Source organism: Melanotaenia boesemani, chromosome 21 (assembly GCF_017639745.1).
Source record: "Melanotaenia boesemani isolate fMelBoe1 chromosome 21, fMelBoe1.pri, whole genome shotgun sequence".
Classification (NCBI taxonomy): Eukaryota; Metazoa; Chordata; class Actinopteri; order Atheriniformes; family Melanotaeniidae; genus Melanotaenia; species Melanotaenia boesemani.
This window is the reverse complement of record NC_055702.1, coordinates 12,030,342-12,043,371: the sequence shown is the minus strand read 5'-3', so window position 1 is coordinate 12,043,371 and position 13,030 is coordinate 12,030,342. Positions and strand designations below refer to the sequence as shown.

At 37.8% G+C, this 13,030-nt stretch overlaps 1 protein-coding gene across 3 annotated transcripts in view; it reads right to left on the bottom strand.

The window, feature by feature from the left end:
- LOC121632721 (disks large homolog 5-like) overlaps positions 1–13,030 on the bottom strand; it is a 29,870-nt gene that overhangs the window by 15,663 nt on the left and 1,177 nt on the right. The window contains exons 2-15 of one of the 3 annotated variants that reach the window (XM_041974418.1): positions 9,107–9,175; positions 8,226–8,394; positions 7,916–8,059; positions 6,117–6,300; positions 4,888–5,144; positions 3,786–4,098; positions 3,441–3,671; positions 2,221–2,405; positions 1,952–2,077; positions 1,588–1,720; positions 1,362–1,486; positions 1,037–1,212; positions 762–865; positions 57–149 (exon numbers count right to left, since the gene is read on the bottom strand). In XM_041974418.1, coding sequence (XP_041830352.1) covers positions 57–149; positions 762–865; positions 1,037–1,212; positions 1,362–1,486; positions 1,588–1,720; positions 1,952–2,077; positions 2,221–2,405; positions 3,441–3,671; positions 3,786–4,098; positions 4,888–5,144; positions 6,117–6,300; positions 7,916–8,059; positions 8,226–8,394; positions 9,107–9,175 — 2,309 coding nt within the window. Of the gene's footprint in view, positions 1–56; positions 150–761; positions 866–1,036; positions 1,213–1,361; positions 1,487–1,587; positions 1,721–1,951; positions 2,078–2,220; positions 2,406–3,440; positions 3,672–3,785; positions 4,099–4,887; positions 5,145–5,388; positions 5,444–6,116; positions 6,301–7,915; positions 8,060–8,225; positions 8,395–9,106; positions 9,176–13,030 lie in introns of those variants that run through there. The other 2 variants (XM_041974419.1, XM_041974421.1) reach the window with 2 other exon arrangements.

Below are 13,030 nucleotides of genomic sequence, written 5' to 3'. Positions count from 1 at the left end.
TATAAATATTTTCACTGTGACAGCTGTTGTTGATGTTGCGGCTCTAAGGAATTTACCTTCATGAGGGAGATGCTGAGAGAGTTACTGCAGCTCCTCAGCAGAGATTCACATTCAGAGAGCGACTTGTTATCAAGCTCAATACCATTGATCTATAGGGAAAAAAATATAGAAAATGAAAACTACAGTTTCTTATCAGGCACCCTTATAAAAATCCCAAAGTTTAAAGATTACAGTCAGCTGAGACACAATGACTTCTAATGTAAACTGATATTTACATTTAATAATTTAGCAATGTTTTTATCCAAAGCAACTCACAAGTGAAGAAATAACATTCAAATTTTATTCCAGTAAGAAACACTGGTCCATGTATTTAGTGCTAAATTAAATTTGAAGCTAAGCTTATTCAAATAGACAGACCAGACTTAACACTGCTATGTCCCAACATCATGCTACTTACCATCAAGATAAAGACAAAATATTTCCAAGTGCAAACTTATTTAGTTAACGTTTGGAAAAAAGTAAATAAATAAATTGAAAAGCACCTGCAATTTCTCTATTTTTTTCATGAATCTACACTACACAGCATTGTATAGAAATAAGTAAACAGTAACTGCAGTTCCACTTCATTACATACATTGACAGTGTATTCTAAGCTTGTGGTCAGTAGAGGGCACTAGAGGACAGTGTAAATGCTAATAGCTGTGTCTTAGAATTTAGGTTGATCTTGTTGTGTAATTCAGTTTTTTGGCCTGCACACTCACCGCTAACAGTCTGTCACCAACAGTAAGATTACAGTCTCTGGCGGCTGGACTTCCTGCAGCTAAAGTGGCAATAAACACTCCACTTTCCAAACCAATACCACTGTCTGATAAGTGTGGGAGAAAAGGGACAAATTATATTCAAGTTAATGACAGAAAAAATATATATATATATGTGATTTCACTTGTATTTTTGCACTGGAATATCATTCATTTTTTTTTGTCAATGAAAGTAATTTTAGTAGTGAAAATGTTTTTAACTAAAACTTGAAAATAACCTTTATGTCCAGCCATGTTTATTTGTATCGGAGCGATGATGCGTCCTCCTAGCGACTTCCTTCTTCGAACCACCATATTGATTACGCCTTCCCCACTCAGCACAGCTTTGATCACCTGCTTCCTGTCCTTGTTGGTCAGGTCAACATCATTAATTTTCAGCAACCAATCGTTCACCCTGCACAGTGTGGACAAAGTGATTGGTTGGATGAATCAAAAGTTATCAAAAAGAAAATAATAGAAACAGTCCTGATTATGAGAGTGTCACATATCACAAAAGCCTAAAAAGACTTGAATGATACGACACAATGAAAATCAAATATTTACCTTAATCTCCCTTCAGCAATACTTCCTTTATCCACCTTAGACACAAATATTCCGCTATCTCCTGGTAAATAGGGATCATTTACCCCTTCAGTAATGTCAAACCCAAGCGCTTTCAAATCCATATCCTGGAAGAAGACAAAACATAAGTAAGAAAACAATTTAAACTAAACATTTTCTTAATTTAATGTAGAGAATTTCAATCTGAAAATGATGAAACAACTTTTACTCTATGTTTTTCAAGCTCCACAACTTCTGTCTCCCATTCCATTGAGTCTGTGTCTATGGCTGAATCGTGTGAACTGTGAGCCATTAGCTGGCGATATCTTGCTTCTTTCTCTAGCTGGTCATCTAACTTTTCTCTGCAGGAGACATGAAGAATGTAGTTATTAAACAAGTATAGTCAGTGGAGTAATCTTAACTTTACTTTTATCGGTGACCTAAATTCTCCAGCTGGTGGCACAAAAGATCCTCAGGCAAGAAAACACTCAAACAAATGGAAGTTTAAAAGTAAAAATAAACATGAAACTTTTTGCCCAAAAATATAGCATATATCGCACAAGAGGTTAAATAAGTGTGGAAGAAAGCCTCACTTTAGTTCTTTGAGTTCTCGAGCAGCATCGTTCTTCTGCTTCCTCATGTCATCGAGATTTCTCAGAGCATCTGCCAGATCACTCACAGCCCTGTCCCTCTCTCGTCTCAGGTTGTCACACAGCGTGCTAAGAGACGCAAACAATGTCATCACGCGTCACAGAAAAAGAAGCAAATCTATTTTTGGCCCTGTACCTCTGCACTGACATGCAGGGTAGATATAACCCATTTCCACCTTATAAAGTCAGGCACCTGTAGACAGATTCCTTACCGTATGCTCTCCCTCTCTGCCACTATCTTGTCCCTCTCCTGAAAAGCCCAGTCCCGTCTACACTTGGCTACCTCAGCCTCCTGCAGAGCTTCCTTCAGCTCCTGAGAGATAGCTTCATACTGTTTCCTCAGTATCTCAATCTCTTTGTTGGCTCGCTCCATGTCCAGAGTAGCAGAATCTTGTTTCTGGAAAAATGGAGGGAAATGGTGGAGTTTACTAAAGACGTAGGCAGCTAGGTGTTTTTAGTCTTTCATGTCACTGGAAAGACAACATCAAATCTTTAGACATGCGATTCCAGACAAAAGTATTAAGATTCATGGTAAAGTGTCAAAAATAAAGTAAATTTTAAATCAAGCACTCGAATTACATTTGTTCTGACAATAGAAGTACATAAAAAAAATGTAGCACCCTCATTAACGTCCATTAAACCACACAAAAAGCCTCACAGTAAGTTTTAAGTTAACCAACACAAACTTCGCAGATTAGATATCTTGTTTCATGTTTTTATAAGCAACTCTATATTGTCTAAAATTCTTGTTTCAACCTGTAAAAATCTTGGACTTAGTCAACAATAAAGTCTGAATGTACTCTGAAGGCTTTATTACCTTTCATTATGGTTCACAGAAACAAATCCTCAATGTAAATAATTCCATACATTTTTTAATAGAGAGCAGCTACTAAACTAAAAAGCAGCCTCCACTTATGATCAGTAAAGAGAACAGTGAGATTGGATTAGGTTTGTGGTATGAAGCAGGTCAGATATAGAATGAATGCAAAGCTTACGGACTAGTGTGTGTGCTGTAAATTGTTACTCAGCCTCATTCTGAATAACTGCAGCAGAGAGACTGTTAAGTGTAGTGAAAGCATCAATTAAGTCTACAGCTAAATCAATTCCATTAGACTCAACTGTACTTTTCATTTCTGATGCAGTGCTGTTTTCTTGTGCACTTCGGAGTCGGGGTGATGCTTTTCACTGTAATTAATGGCTATTGCCCAATACGGGAATCTCTGACTTGCATTGTAAATAATCTCACAATCACTTCAAAACAGAGCACAGAGCACACACAAACCACATCAATGTGTTAAAACCACCCAGCTGATGAAAAAAAAAAACATTTTCAACTACTACTATATGAGATGAGATGAAGGGATTATTGTCAGAGAAATAAATCAATCCAACCAGTTGGGACTGATGAATCACCCTCTGGCTGTCTGGCTACCTGTCTGGCCTGGTAATACTCCCGCAGCAGCTGGTCCCTTTGGATGATGGCCTCTGTCCTCTCCTTGCGGGCCACATCTCTCTCCTCACGCACTGTCTCAATATCTTTGCAGGCCTGGCTCAGCTCCTTTTGGGCCTCAGCTTTGTCCTTCACCTCATGGCAGTATTTCTCCAGCAGCTCATTCTTTTCACAGATTGCTCGATCTCTGTCAACCAGCGCTGAGGCGAGCTCCTTCATGCCACAAAAACATCATCAGTGTGAAGACGCTTAGCTTACTCATTTATCTTCCAGTAATCACCATTAACCCATACTAATTCTAATTTCGTGACTGAAGAATATCCCTACCTGTCTGAGAGCCTCCAGCTCCTCATTGGCCACTCGCCTCTCTGAGGAGGTGTTCTTTAGCTTCGCTTCTGCCAACTCCAGCCCTGTCTGAAGCCGGTCCACCTCTTTGATCACCTGGTCCCGCTCGCTCATGATTAGGCGATACTCGCTGATCACAGAGTCCCGCTCTTCCTTGTATTTCTCGCAGTCCTTCACCGTTTTGAGCTGCTGGGTCTTCAGTCGTGTCGTCTCTGACTGCAGCCGCTCCATCTCTCGCTGCAGCTCCTTGTTCTGAGTTGTCGCCTTGGACAGTTCTTGATGCATGTTGTCAAACCTATACCAAATAAAAGATGGATTTAACAGCTCTTTACAGTTTCTTACTATTTGTAAATAAATATTTTCTGCTACAATAAATAAAAGTATCAGAATCTAAAAGGAAACTGCCTCATTAAGCATGTTTTAAGCACTGTGCAGATGTCTTAAGACGTCAAGTTCAAGTTCTTTGTTGCATTATATTTATATATATATATATATATATATTAAAATTTATATATATCTGTTAGGGCTGGGGGATATGAACCAAATTTTATATCTCGATATTTTTTACCTGAATCACGATATACGATATATATCTCGATATATTTTCTTTTGTCAAGTAACCAAAAAGACAGTTCTAATTTACAGCCTTTAGTGCCAAATATACTTTTATTAAGGATCAGCAGCACATGTGCATTAAAACAGCTGACTGAAATTACAGTACCTTTATATTAAATTAAATGCTCCTAAAACAAAATAAATTAAAATTACTTTTCAATGACCATAACAAAAATACAGCTGTGCAAAATGCAAAAGAAAAGATGCTTTTAAATCAAAACATGCTATCTCGATATAAACGATATTGCTTCCTTCTATATTGCGTCTGATAAAGTCTTGATATATTTGAAAAAATCTCGATATATTGCCCAGCCCTAATTTATATATATATATATATATATATACAACATAAAATAAGTAAAATCAAACCAACACACAGCCTAAAAGCAGTTTTCTTTAAAACTGCTGTTGATGTGATGCATGTAGCCTGTAATGCTTAGAGTTTTCTTGTGTGATTTTCCATCTTTACCCCCGGAAAGATGAAGAGCAGTGCTGCTGAAAGTGGATGGCAGCATCTCTCTGTTTCAGCAGAATGTCCAGCTTCTTCTGCAGCCGGTGGTTTTCCTCCTCAGCCTGGTCCAAGCGACTCAAGTCGGCATTGTGGCTGGCAGTCTTGTCATTGTAGCGCTTCCTCAGAGCCTCGTAGTCTCTCTTCATAGCCTCCAACTTGTCCACAGCTGTGTCATACAGCTTGTTAAGGGCATCAGATGACCCCTCTCGCATCACCTGCAAATATTAATTTAATTGCGTTACTGAATAAAAAGGCCCAGAAGAAGAGTTCATTTAATTTATTTGTGCTGCATAAATAAGTATGATAGAGATGCTGCTGAACAATGTAATGCACTGTTTTAGGGATCTGACCACAAAGGAATGCCTTAGTCAGTCCTGTTTAGATCCAATATTCTGGTTAGTTTTAATTGTTAGAAATTTAGTCTTAAATCAAGTGTCTTGGCACAGAAAGATAACTTACTTGTATCAAATAATTGAAGTTTTGGCCTTTTCTTGCATCCTGAGCTAGCAGGTCACTGCAAGATTGATTATATCTGTGGATTATATATTTGAAATCCCACACATATCCTTCTAGAAAGATTTTCTTTAATGCTACTTTAATATATGCAGCACAAAAATATGGACAGGGCACCAAGGGGGACAAGACATTTCATACAAGAGAAGGTATTATATATCGTACGTGACTAGCATTTGACATTTAAACAAAAAGGTCACCTCACTTAGTTAATTTGATTCCTCATTTGATTGAAGCCAAGCAGCCGTTTACCTAATGATGACAGGATCCAATGAGGGAAGCATCTTTACTATCAGGTAGGGCTATAAGAGATTTTCCTGCAGTTACGCAAGAAATTGCAAACATTTAATGACACAAACATCTGACTGTGGTTCAGCTGAGCGTACTGTATATCAGATGGAGGAACAGTAGAAGATCGATGGAGATATGGCAGTCCCGTCTGACTCCATTAGTCTGAACAATGTTGTCCTCTTGGATATAATGGTCTCAAAGACTGGAATCAAATTGAATTCAGCCTCTAATGTATAGAGCCAGCTATTTATATGTAAAGGGAGTTCAGATGAGGAGATGAGTGTTTGAGTGTAAGGTGTGCGCTGATTCTATGCACCTGTTTTGTATCTATATCTTCTTCTTGTGTTCTACTTCTGTGTGACGGTGATGGGATATACAAATACCTGCTGGTGCAACATCCTCATGTCCGCCACCTCCCTCTGGTCGCCCTCATGCAGCCTCCTCAGCTCTTCACAGGCCTGCTTCATATGGTTGTGCTCCCTGACCAGCTGGATGTTGTGCTGTCTCACAGCTTCCAGCTCCTCTTTCAGCTGGCCGTGCTCGCTTGTAAGACGGCTGTGCAGAGTACTATGGAGACAACGTAGCAAGCACAATCAAACTGAGAGCTTTGACTGCAAAGCTTAGTCCTAAAGATATAGCAAAGCCCTAACCAAAGTTAAACTATTAAGTAATTATTGATTAAAATTTTTATTTTAAGGGTTTATTTTTTATTTAGTAGACCAAAAACAAGTACAAAGAAAGAATTTAAAAAGAAAAGAATCCCTCTAGTTTTTGAAGACCACAGTTATCAAAATGGACTATTTAAAGTTTACATTCAAGGAGAATATTAGATTTTTAGTTGGAAAAAATTGTAGACATGATCATTATATTATTATACAAGCTGCATTTGATTGTAATCATTTTCTTTAAGTGACACCATTTTTTGAATGTGATCTGATCAATATAATAAAAAACTTTATAAAATGTTTAGTCAGTGAAAAGCAAACATTTTGGCACCTTTGCTTAAAAAAGAAATTCTGTAACTAGCATTGGTTACATAAGCAAAAAATTCCCTGATTTGCAAAAGCCATGAACTTATAGATGACACATTACTGGTAACTTAAGAAGGGTCGCCAATTTCACAATCAGATTTTACAGTTTTAAAAGTAACCAAGACAGGGTAAGGGTCTGAGGCTTAGAACTGTTAGCATTATAAGCCCTTTAAAGTCTTATATTTTCTCTTTCAGGCTGCTGAATAAATGATAACAACACAAGTATCATGTCAATATCAGTCAATGTTTTTCTTTTCAGGTCTGTTTATCAGTTTTATGTTGATATACCACTAAAAATCATGCTAGTTTTGCTTGAAAGAAACATAAATCAATAAGAGGACTTATAAAATCCTCCATGATTCCAGAGTACTAATGCTTGCCCATGTACCTGATTTATTGATTTAAGTACAGTACAACGGTCAGACATGACTGTGGTTTTTCATCGGCATAGTGCGGTGCTTAATGGATAAGTGGAGAGGCAGACAGGACAGGAATAAATAAATACTTTCTCTGATGTGCAAAAAGGGCCCAGAAGGAGAGGCTTAAACATGGCAATAATCCTTCATCTGTCCGTTTGCATTGGGGGCCAGATGTTGGTTCCATACACTTTGGGGAGAGTACGGCATCATTAAATCACACAAATAGAACAGCCTTCCCTCCATGTCAATGCCGCACAGCTTATTTCACCGGACAACAAATGCTCCGTTTGTAGCTTTATCCACATGGCACAGATGCTGTGCCACACAAACAGCATTCATTATATGAATGCAGATCATGCTTTGGCTTGAAGAAGCACAGTAATTCAATCTTTGCTTTCAATCGTTGGCCTGAAAAGCCGACTTGAGTTTTATGTTGCTAAGATGATAGTAAAATAAAAGTTTTCTAACAATCACAGAGTTAAAATTAAACTGAAGGACTTCTAGGATTTGTTTTGTTTTTCCCTTGTGGCTTAATTCTTCGGCTTTTCCACTGGTATAAAAGCTTCATCCCTATTTTTGTTGCAAAAATCTGTTCCATGCAATCTGCTATGAATATGTTAGAGGAAGAACTGAATAATAGCTAAAAACCCTGCAGGCTGAGCATGAATGCATACAGCACAAATGCACTGGCTGTTAAAAAATTTAAGTCCCCATAATAGGCTTTCCACTTACTGATAGAAATCTGCTTTCTTCACAGCCTCCTCGCACCTCTTCAGGGTGGTGCTGTGCTGGTTTTGCAGGGACTGCAGGTCTGCCATTGCCTTCATGCACTGCAGCTTTAGACGCTCATAATCATGACCTGCTTTTAAGTTCGGTCTATTTCACAAACAAGGAAGAAAGAAACGCATTTTGTGACATCAAGTTTCGAGAAACCATATGAAAGCAAGAGTAAAGAAAACATTATACAAACCTTAACCATATGTTTTCTGTAAATGTTTGTTTTGGAGAGCAGAGAGTTAGGTGAAGGAGATTAGATCAGTACCTGCAGTCATCAAAAGTGGTTCCGGGTGAAGAGAGGGCTAGACGTTTGCGTAGCTCATCCCTTTCACGAGTCACATGTCTCAGTTGAAACAGGACCGTCTCCAACTTCTCGTTCATCTGGTGACTATCCATGTGGGCAGGTGGAGGGGAGGAGGCTTGACCAGGAGCACCTGCGTGAGTCAGCATGTCACTGGTGGCAAGTGCCATTCACAAAGTGCAAATGTTGGAGGGTCTTATTGCAGCTTCATGTCAATTTTATTATTTTTTTTTTATTGTTCACTTAAGATACTGAACCAAAGCTCATTGCTGAAAACTTCATAATAAAAAAAAAAGAAGAAAAAAAATTAAGTTCTGTGGTTAGCTCTGTAGCTTTAGATGGACTTTTTGTTGTTACTACTAGAAACGAATGTTGATCACAACCTGTAAAGTAAGGAAGGCTCAACCATTTCCTTATCACTTTAAATCATGCTTGCATTTTTTAAAGTAACTTGGCTTAACATTGCACTTCATTATATATATAATTGTAATTGTTGTATTCATAAACCTCAGGGCTTGTGACATCACACAGAAAAATCAACCTAATCTTACAGTTTGTTTCCTTTTTTAACAGCATGCGCCAGTCAAATCCTTGCTAACACAGAAAATTAAATAAACCTGGGTTATGTGTGCGTGTCTGTGGATGGGGTGGGTGGGGGTAAAGCGTTTCTAAATCCTTCTCACATCTGTGTAATCACTTGCATGTGTTCAGAGTCAAAATAGTCAGCAACCAACCACTATTTGTAAAACTGTGTTTGGCTCCTTTGATCAATCTGCCACCTGCCCCAAATTTGATAATGGCATCTCTACTTTGAATGTGTATCGCACCATGAGAGCCACACTCACCTAAACTGCTGAGTGAGCTGCTGCTTTCTGAGTCCGATGGCATGGTGGACAAGACGCTGTAAGTGGACCCTGTGAGGAGAACAAAAACATTAAAGTCAGTTCTGAGAGTACTCAACTGTGTCAGCGTTATAGTTAGATATTTATCTCCAGCATTGTGTGGTACATCAAGGCTCTGCAGCTTGGGTTACATTCAGGAGCCTCTAGTGAAAAAAGGCCAGCTGGAAGAATAATAAGGTGGGACTTTCCCCAACTTGGGATGACGAGCCTGTAGGCTGACAACAGTGTGGCTAATTATCAGTTGAGCAGGGAACTTGAATACCGACTAGCCAGGGCCCCAAAGAGGTTGCAGCCTTGAAGCTTCACCTTTTATCTCCACTGACAACATTACACAGTCTTACCCTGTGAAAGCCCCTTCTTTTATAGCTTACAGTGATTCATAATTAACTTTACGGAGAGGAAGCTTGACCATCATTACTGACTCGATTATTTTCTCAATTATCTAATTAAAGCTACTATGTGTAGAATCTTTATCTAATGGAATAAAATATATAAATCTAAATAATTCATGCAACACACAGAAAGTGGTGTCTTAAACACAGCTGGATCTTACAGTTATTGATAGAAATTGTTGGATAAAACTTTGAAAGATGTGATTTAGAAAAGGATGCTGGACAACTGATCAATCTGCAGATTATTTTGTTTATATAACCATGAGGATGGCGGTGTTACAGAAAAAAAAAAGGCTGGGAAAAAACTCATATAATCAAATTTGCCTGTTTTTTTGTTTTTTATTAAATAAGTGGCACTGTTACAAAGCATGTAAGTTATCAGTAGCAACATCAGTTTAATTTTCAAATCAACAGGTTTATGAACTTTAACAGTCAATAGAAAAATGTCCATTTTCTATGTAGATCACATAAAATTCATTTTAAAAAGTTTAAAAGAAAAAATGGAATCTTACTGCTGCTTTAGAGGTTCAAAAGACTGCACAAGCCAAGATAAAACAGCCACTGATGCACATTTACTGAGATCTTACTTGGCCATGGAATGAGCAGCTTATAGTTCAGTTAAATCAGCAACTTCTATCCCTGATGTAAAGTAGTCTAGTGTAGACTTGGAGTAAGCAAGAGCATGACAAATGATTCTATTTACCCACGTCCCAGTACTCTAAATCAATCCTTGGCTGGCTAGGTTCCCATTAACTAAAGGAGACTATGAGTTGAGACTATGAGGAGCCCAGCTAACATGGCTCACCCCTCTTTTTCCCAGGAAAAGAACTAAAAGGAGAGAAAAAAAAAAGACTGATGTGCCTCAGGAACCGTGGCATCCCATGGATCAAGCCCTCTTTGTTCTCACTCTAGCTTAAGTTTCCCATGACTCTGAGCATAGAGTGCCTCAATGGGCAAGGTGCGCTGTGTCATAGTTCATTCACTTTCCTACACTTGTGGAAGTCATATGACCTGAACCTCGGCATTGAAGTGCCTTTTTTAGGTTCATCTCTTCGTCAGTCATAGTCACTTGGTGATCTTTGAACATCCAGGCATATTTAAAATGTTTAAAAAGGGGGAAAAAATGTCAAGTGATGTGGCACATTGTGTTTCTTCAGAACTAAAACCACGAGCTCCAACACAAGATAAAAACTAAAAATAAAATCTGGTTTACTGCTCTGCTAAAAATGAATAAACACACTCATTTTCTAGGAAAACAATACTGGTGTGTGTTTCTGCTCAGTTTAGAGAACTCTATATGACGTTAAATATCATTACAGGTAGGCACATGGAGTCCTTAAGGTTCTTTTTCTTCGGTCACTGATTAAACAACTTGGTAATCTCCACATTTGGCATCTAGTTCCAAAAAGTCATAAACACAAAACACTCCTTGAGAAAGATAATGAAAATACATTGTGTTATACTGATCAAATTTTGCTGGCAACTGCACATGAATTAGATTTTTACTTTAACAAGCATTGATGTTCATGTGGTATAAAAATTGTGACAATGAAACTAGTGTAGATAAATTATTTACTTTAGGGATAAAACATACTGTTCTCTACTGAACAACTACTGGATATCATTAACTGCTTCAGGGTAATTTGTATCCTGAACAGCAATCATACTTTATTCATAAAAAGCTCATTTTTGCTCATAACAAAGTCATCAGTCATAGTTATACTTTACGCATAACCTCCTTTGAAATGACGTTAAAGTGCAAAATACCTTGGAAAATCAGAGTGTCACTAATTTGTTCATACATATAAAATACAGAGTAATTGTAAGTTAATGAAACTGATGTAGTCATTACATTTTAAACCTACTTTTTTTTAGTCCTGGCAGAGGTTTGGTGAAAGAGATAGAGGTAATACCAACTCCATTAGTCCGGCGGATTACCTAATGAACAGTTTGGGATTTGTCTGTCACTTATGGAATCTATATTACTAAACACAGAACTTTTGTTATTGTTTGCAATGCAGCAACAGCAGCTTTAGTCTTCTGTCTGCATCAACACATTATGCGTCCAGACACAACTGATTGTAGATAAGCTGCGCTTAGGTAGAGTTAAGAACTCTACACACTCTTTGGTGTAATATAGATTTTGTCTGACACTACTGTCTGGCAGTAGTGGGTTCTTTGAACATATAAAAAAATCAACAATTAGGGATATCCCAAAGGCATTCAACTACCTAATTTTTTTGTTTGTTGATGTTTTCTTCCAATTTCTTTTAAAGCTCTTACAAAAATCACAGGCTTATGATTTAAGTTTCAGACCAGGTGAGAACACAAACCACAATGCTAAAGTAATCTGCTGCTATCATAGTATTGCTATCATAGAAAAGGTAAGAACAATCTGTAAATACAAAAAGTCTCTACTGTCAAGCCCTAAAGCTACAGTTACATAAAACCACAGAATAACCTTGTTTATTAAAAAGAACAATCATGCCCTGGAGAAGACACACCTTTTCAGTGCTATTAACATCATATTCACATTACAATGCCTTTTTTTGTACCACACTGATCAATTATGTGCCCGAGATTCTCTAGGAAAGCATGTTTATTTACTCAAAAAGGTCTCTCACTCTCATTTTGGGGTTTTAGGTGAGTTTGAATATCTAGATCAGACACTGATAGCATATCATTTAAAAACACTGATAGTAAACTTCTGTTTTCTAAGGGACCGGCTCCTGTTTTGGCTGTGTAGTGGGTGAACCTGTCTGCCCAGTAGCAAAAGATAGCACAGCCCATTTGCAACCTGTGTGACAACCAACAGGGAGTTAGTTGCACACTAACAAAACTAGTCCAGAGCACATTCATGCACCCACTTACTGAGTTGCAAAAGAATACCAGTTGCCAGATTTAAACACTGCTTGATGGTGAAATGCAGCATATTACTGTAAAATCTTAGAGTAAAAATAAGTCAGTAGCTTTGGGTCTTTTATGCATAATCACAATACACATCCATAATTAACACCCAACCATTCAGCTCACTGAAAATGACACAATAAAGCTGAACTGAGCAACTTGCATTGCAGATATTGTCTAATTCCTGAAAAGCAAAGGTGCAGAAGAACTGCTGAGCCAGGAAAGTACCAATGGATGGGCATTACACTGCTGAATATAGCAAAAATGGTATATAAATCAAAGGGGGATATAAGCTTACACACAGTTCACTGTGACCTAAAGTGTCTGCAAGTTTGTTTCATAAACCAAAAGATAATGAAAAAAGCAGTTAGCTGCATCCCTTGTAACAGCCTGGGTGCTCTCAATTATATTTAAGACCAATAAATTATTCAATTTATGAATATAGTAATCAACAGATTAACTAACAATTATATTACTTTTGGTTGCAGAGACACAAATCAAACTTCCATTCATTCTGCAATGAATATTCCCCTAGACATCACTCTAAATAGTGCATTAACACATTTTC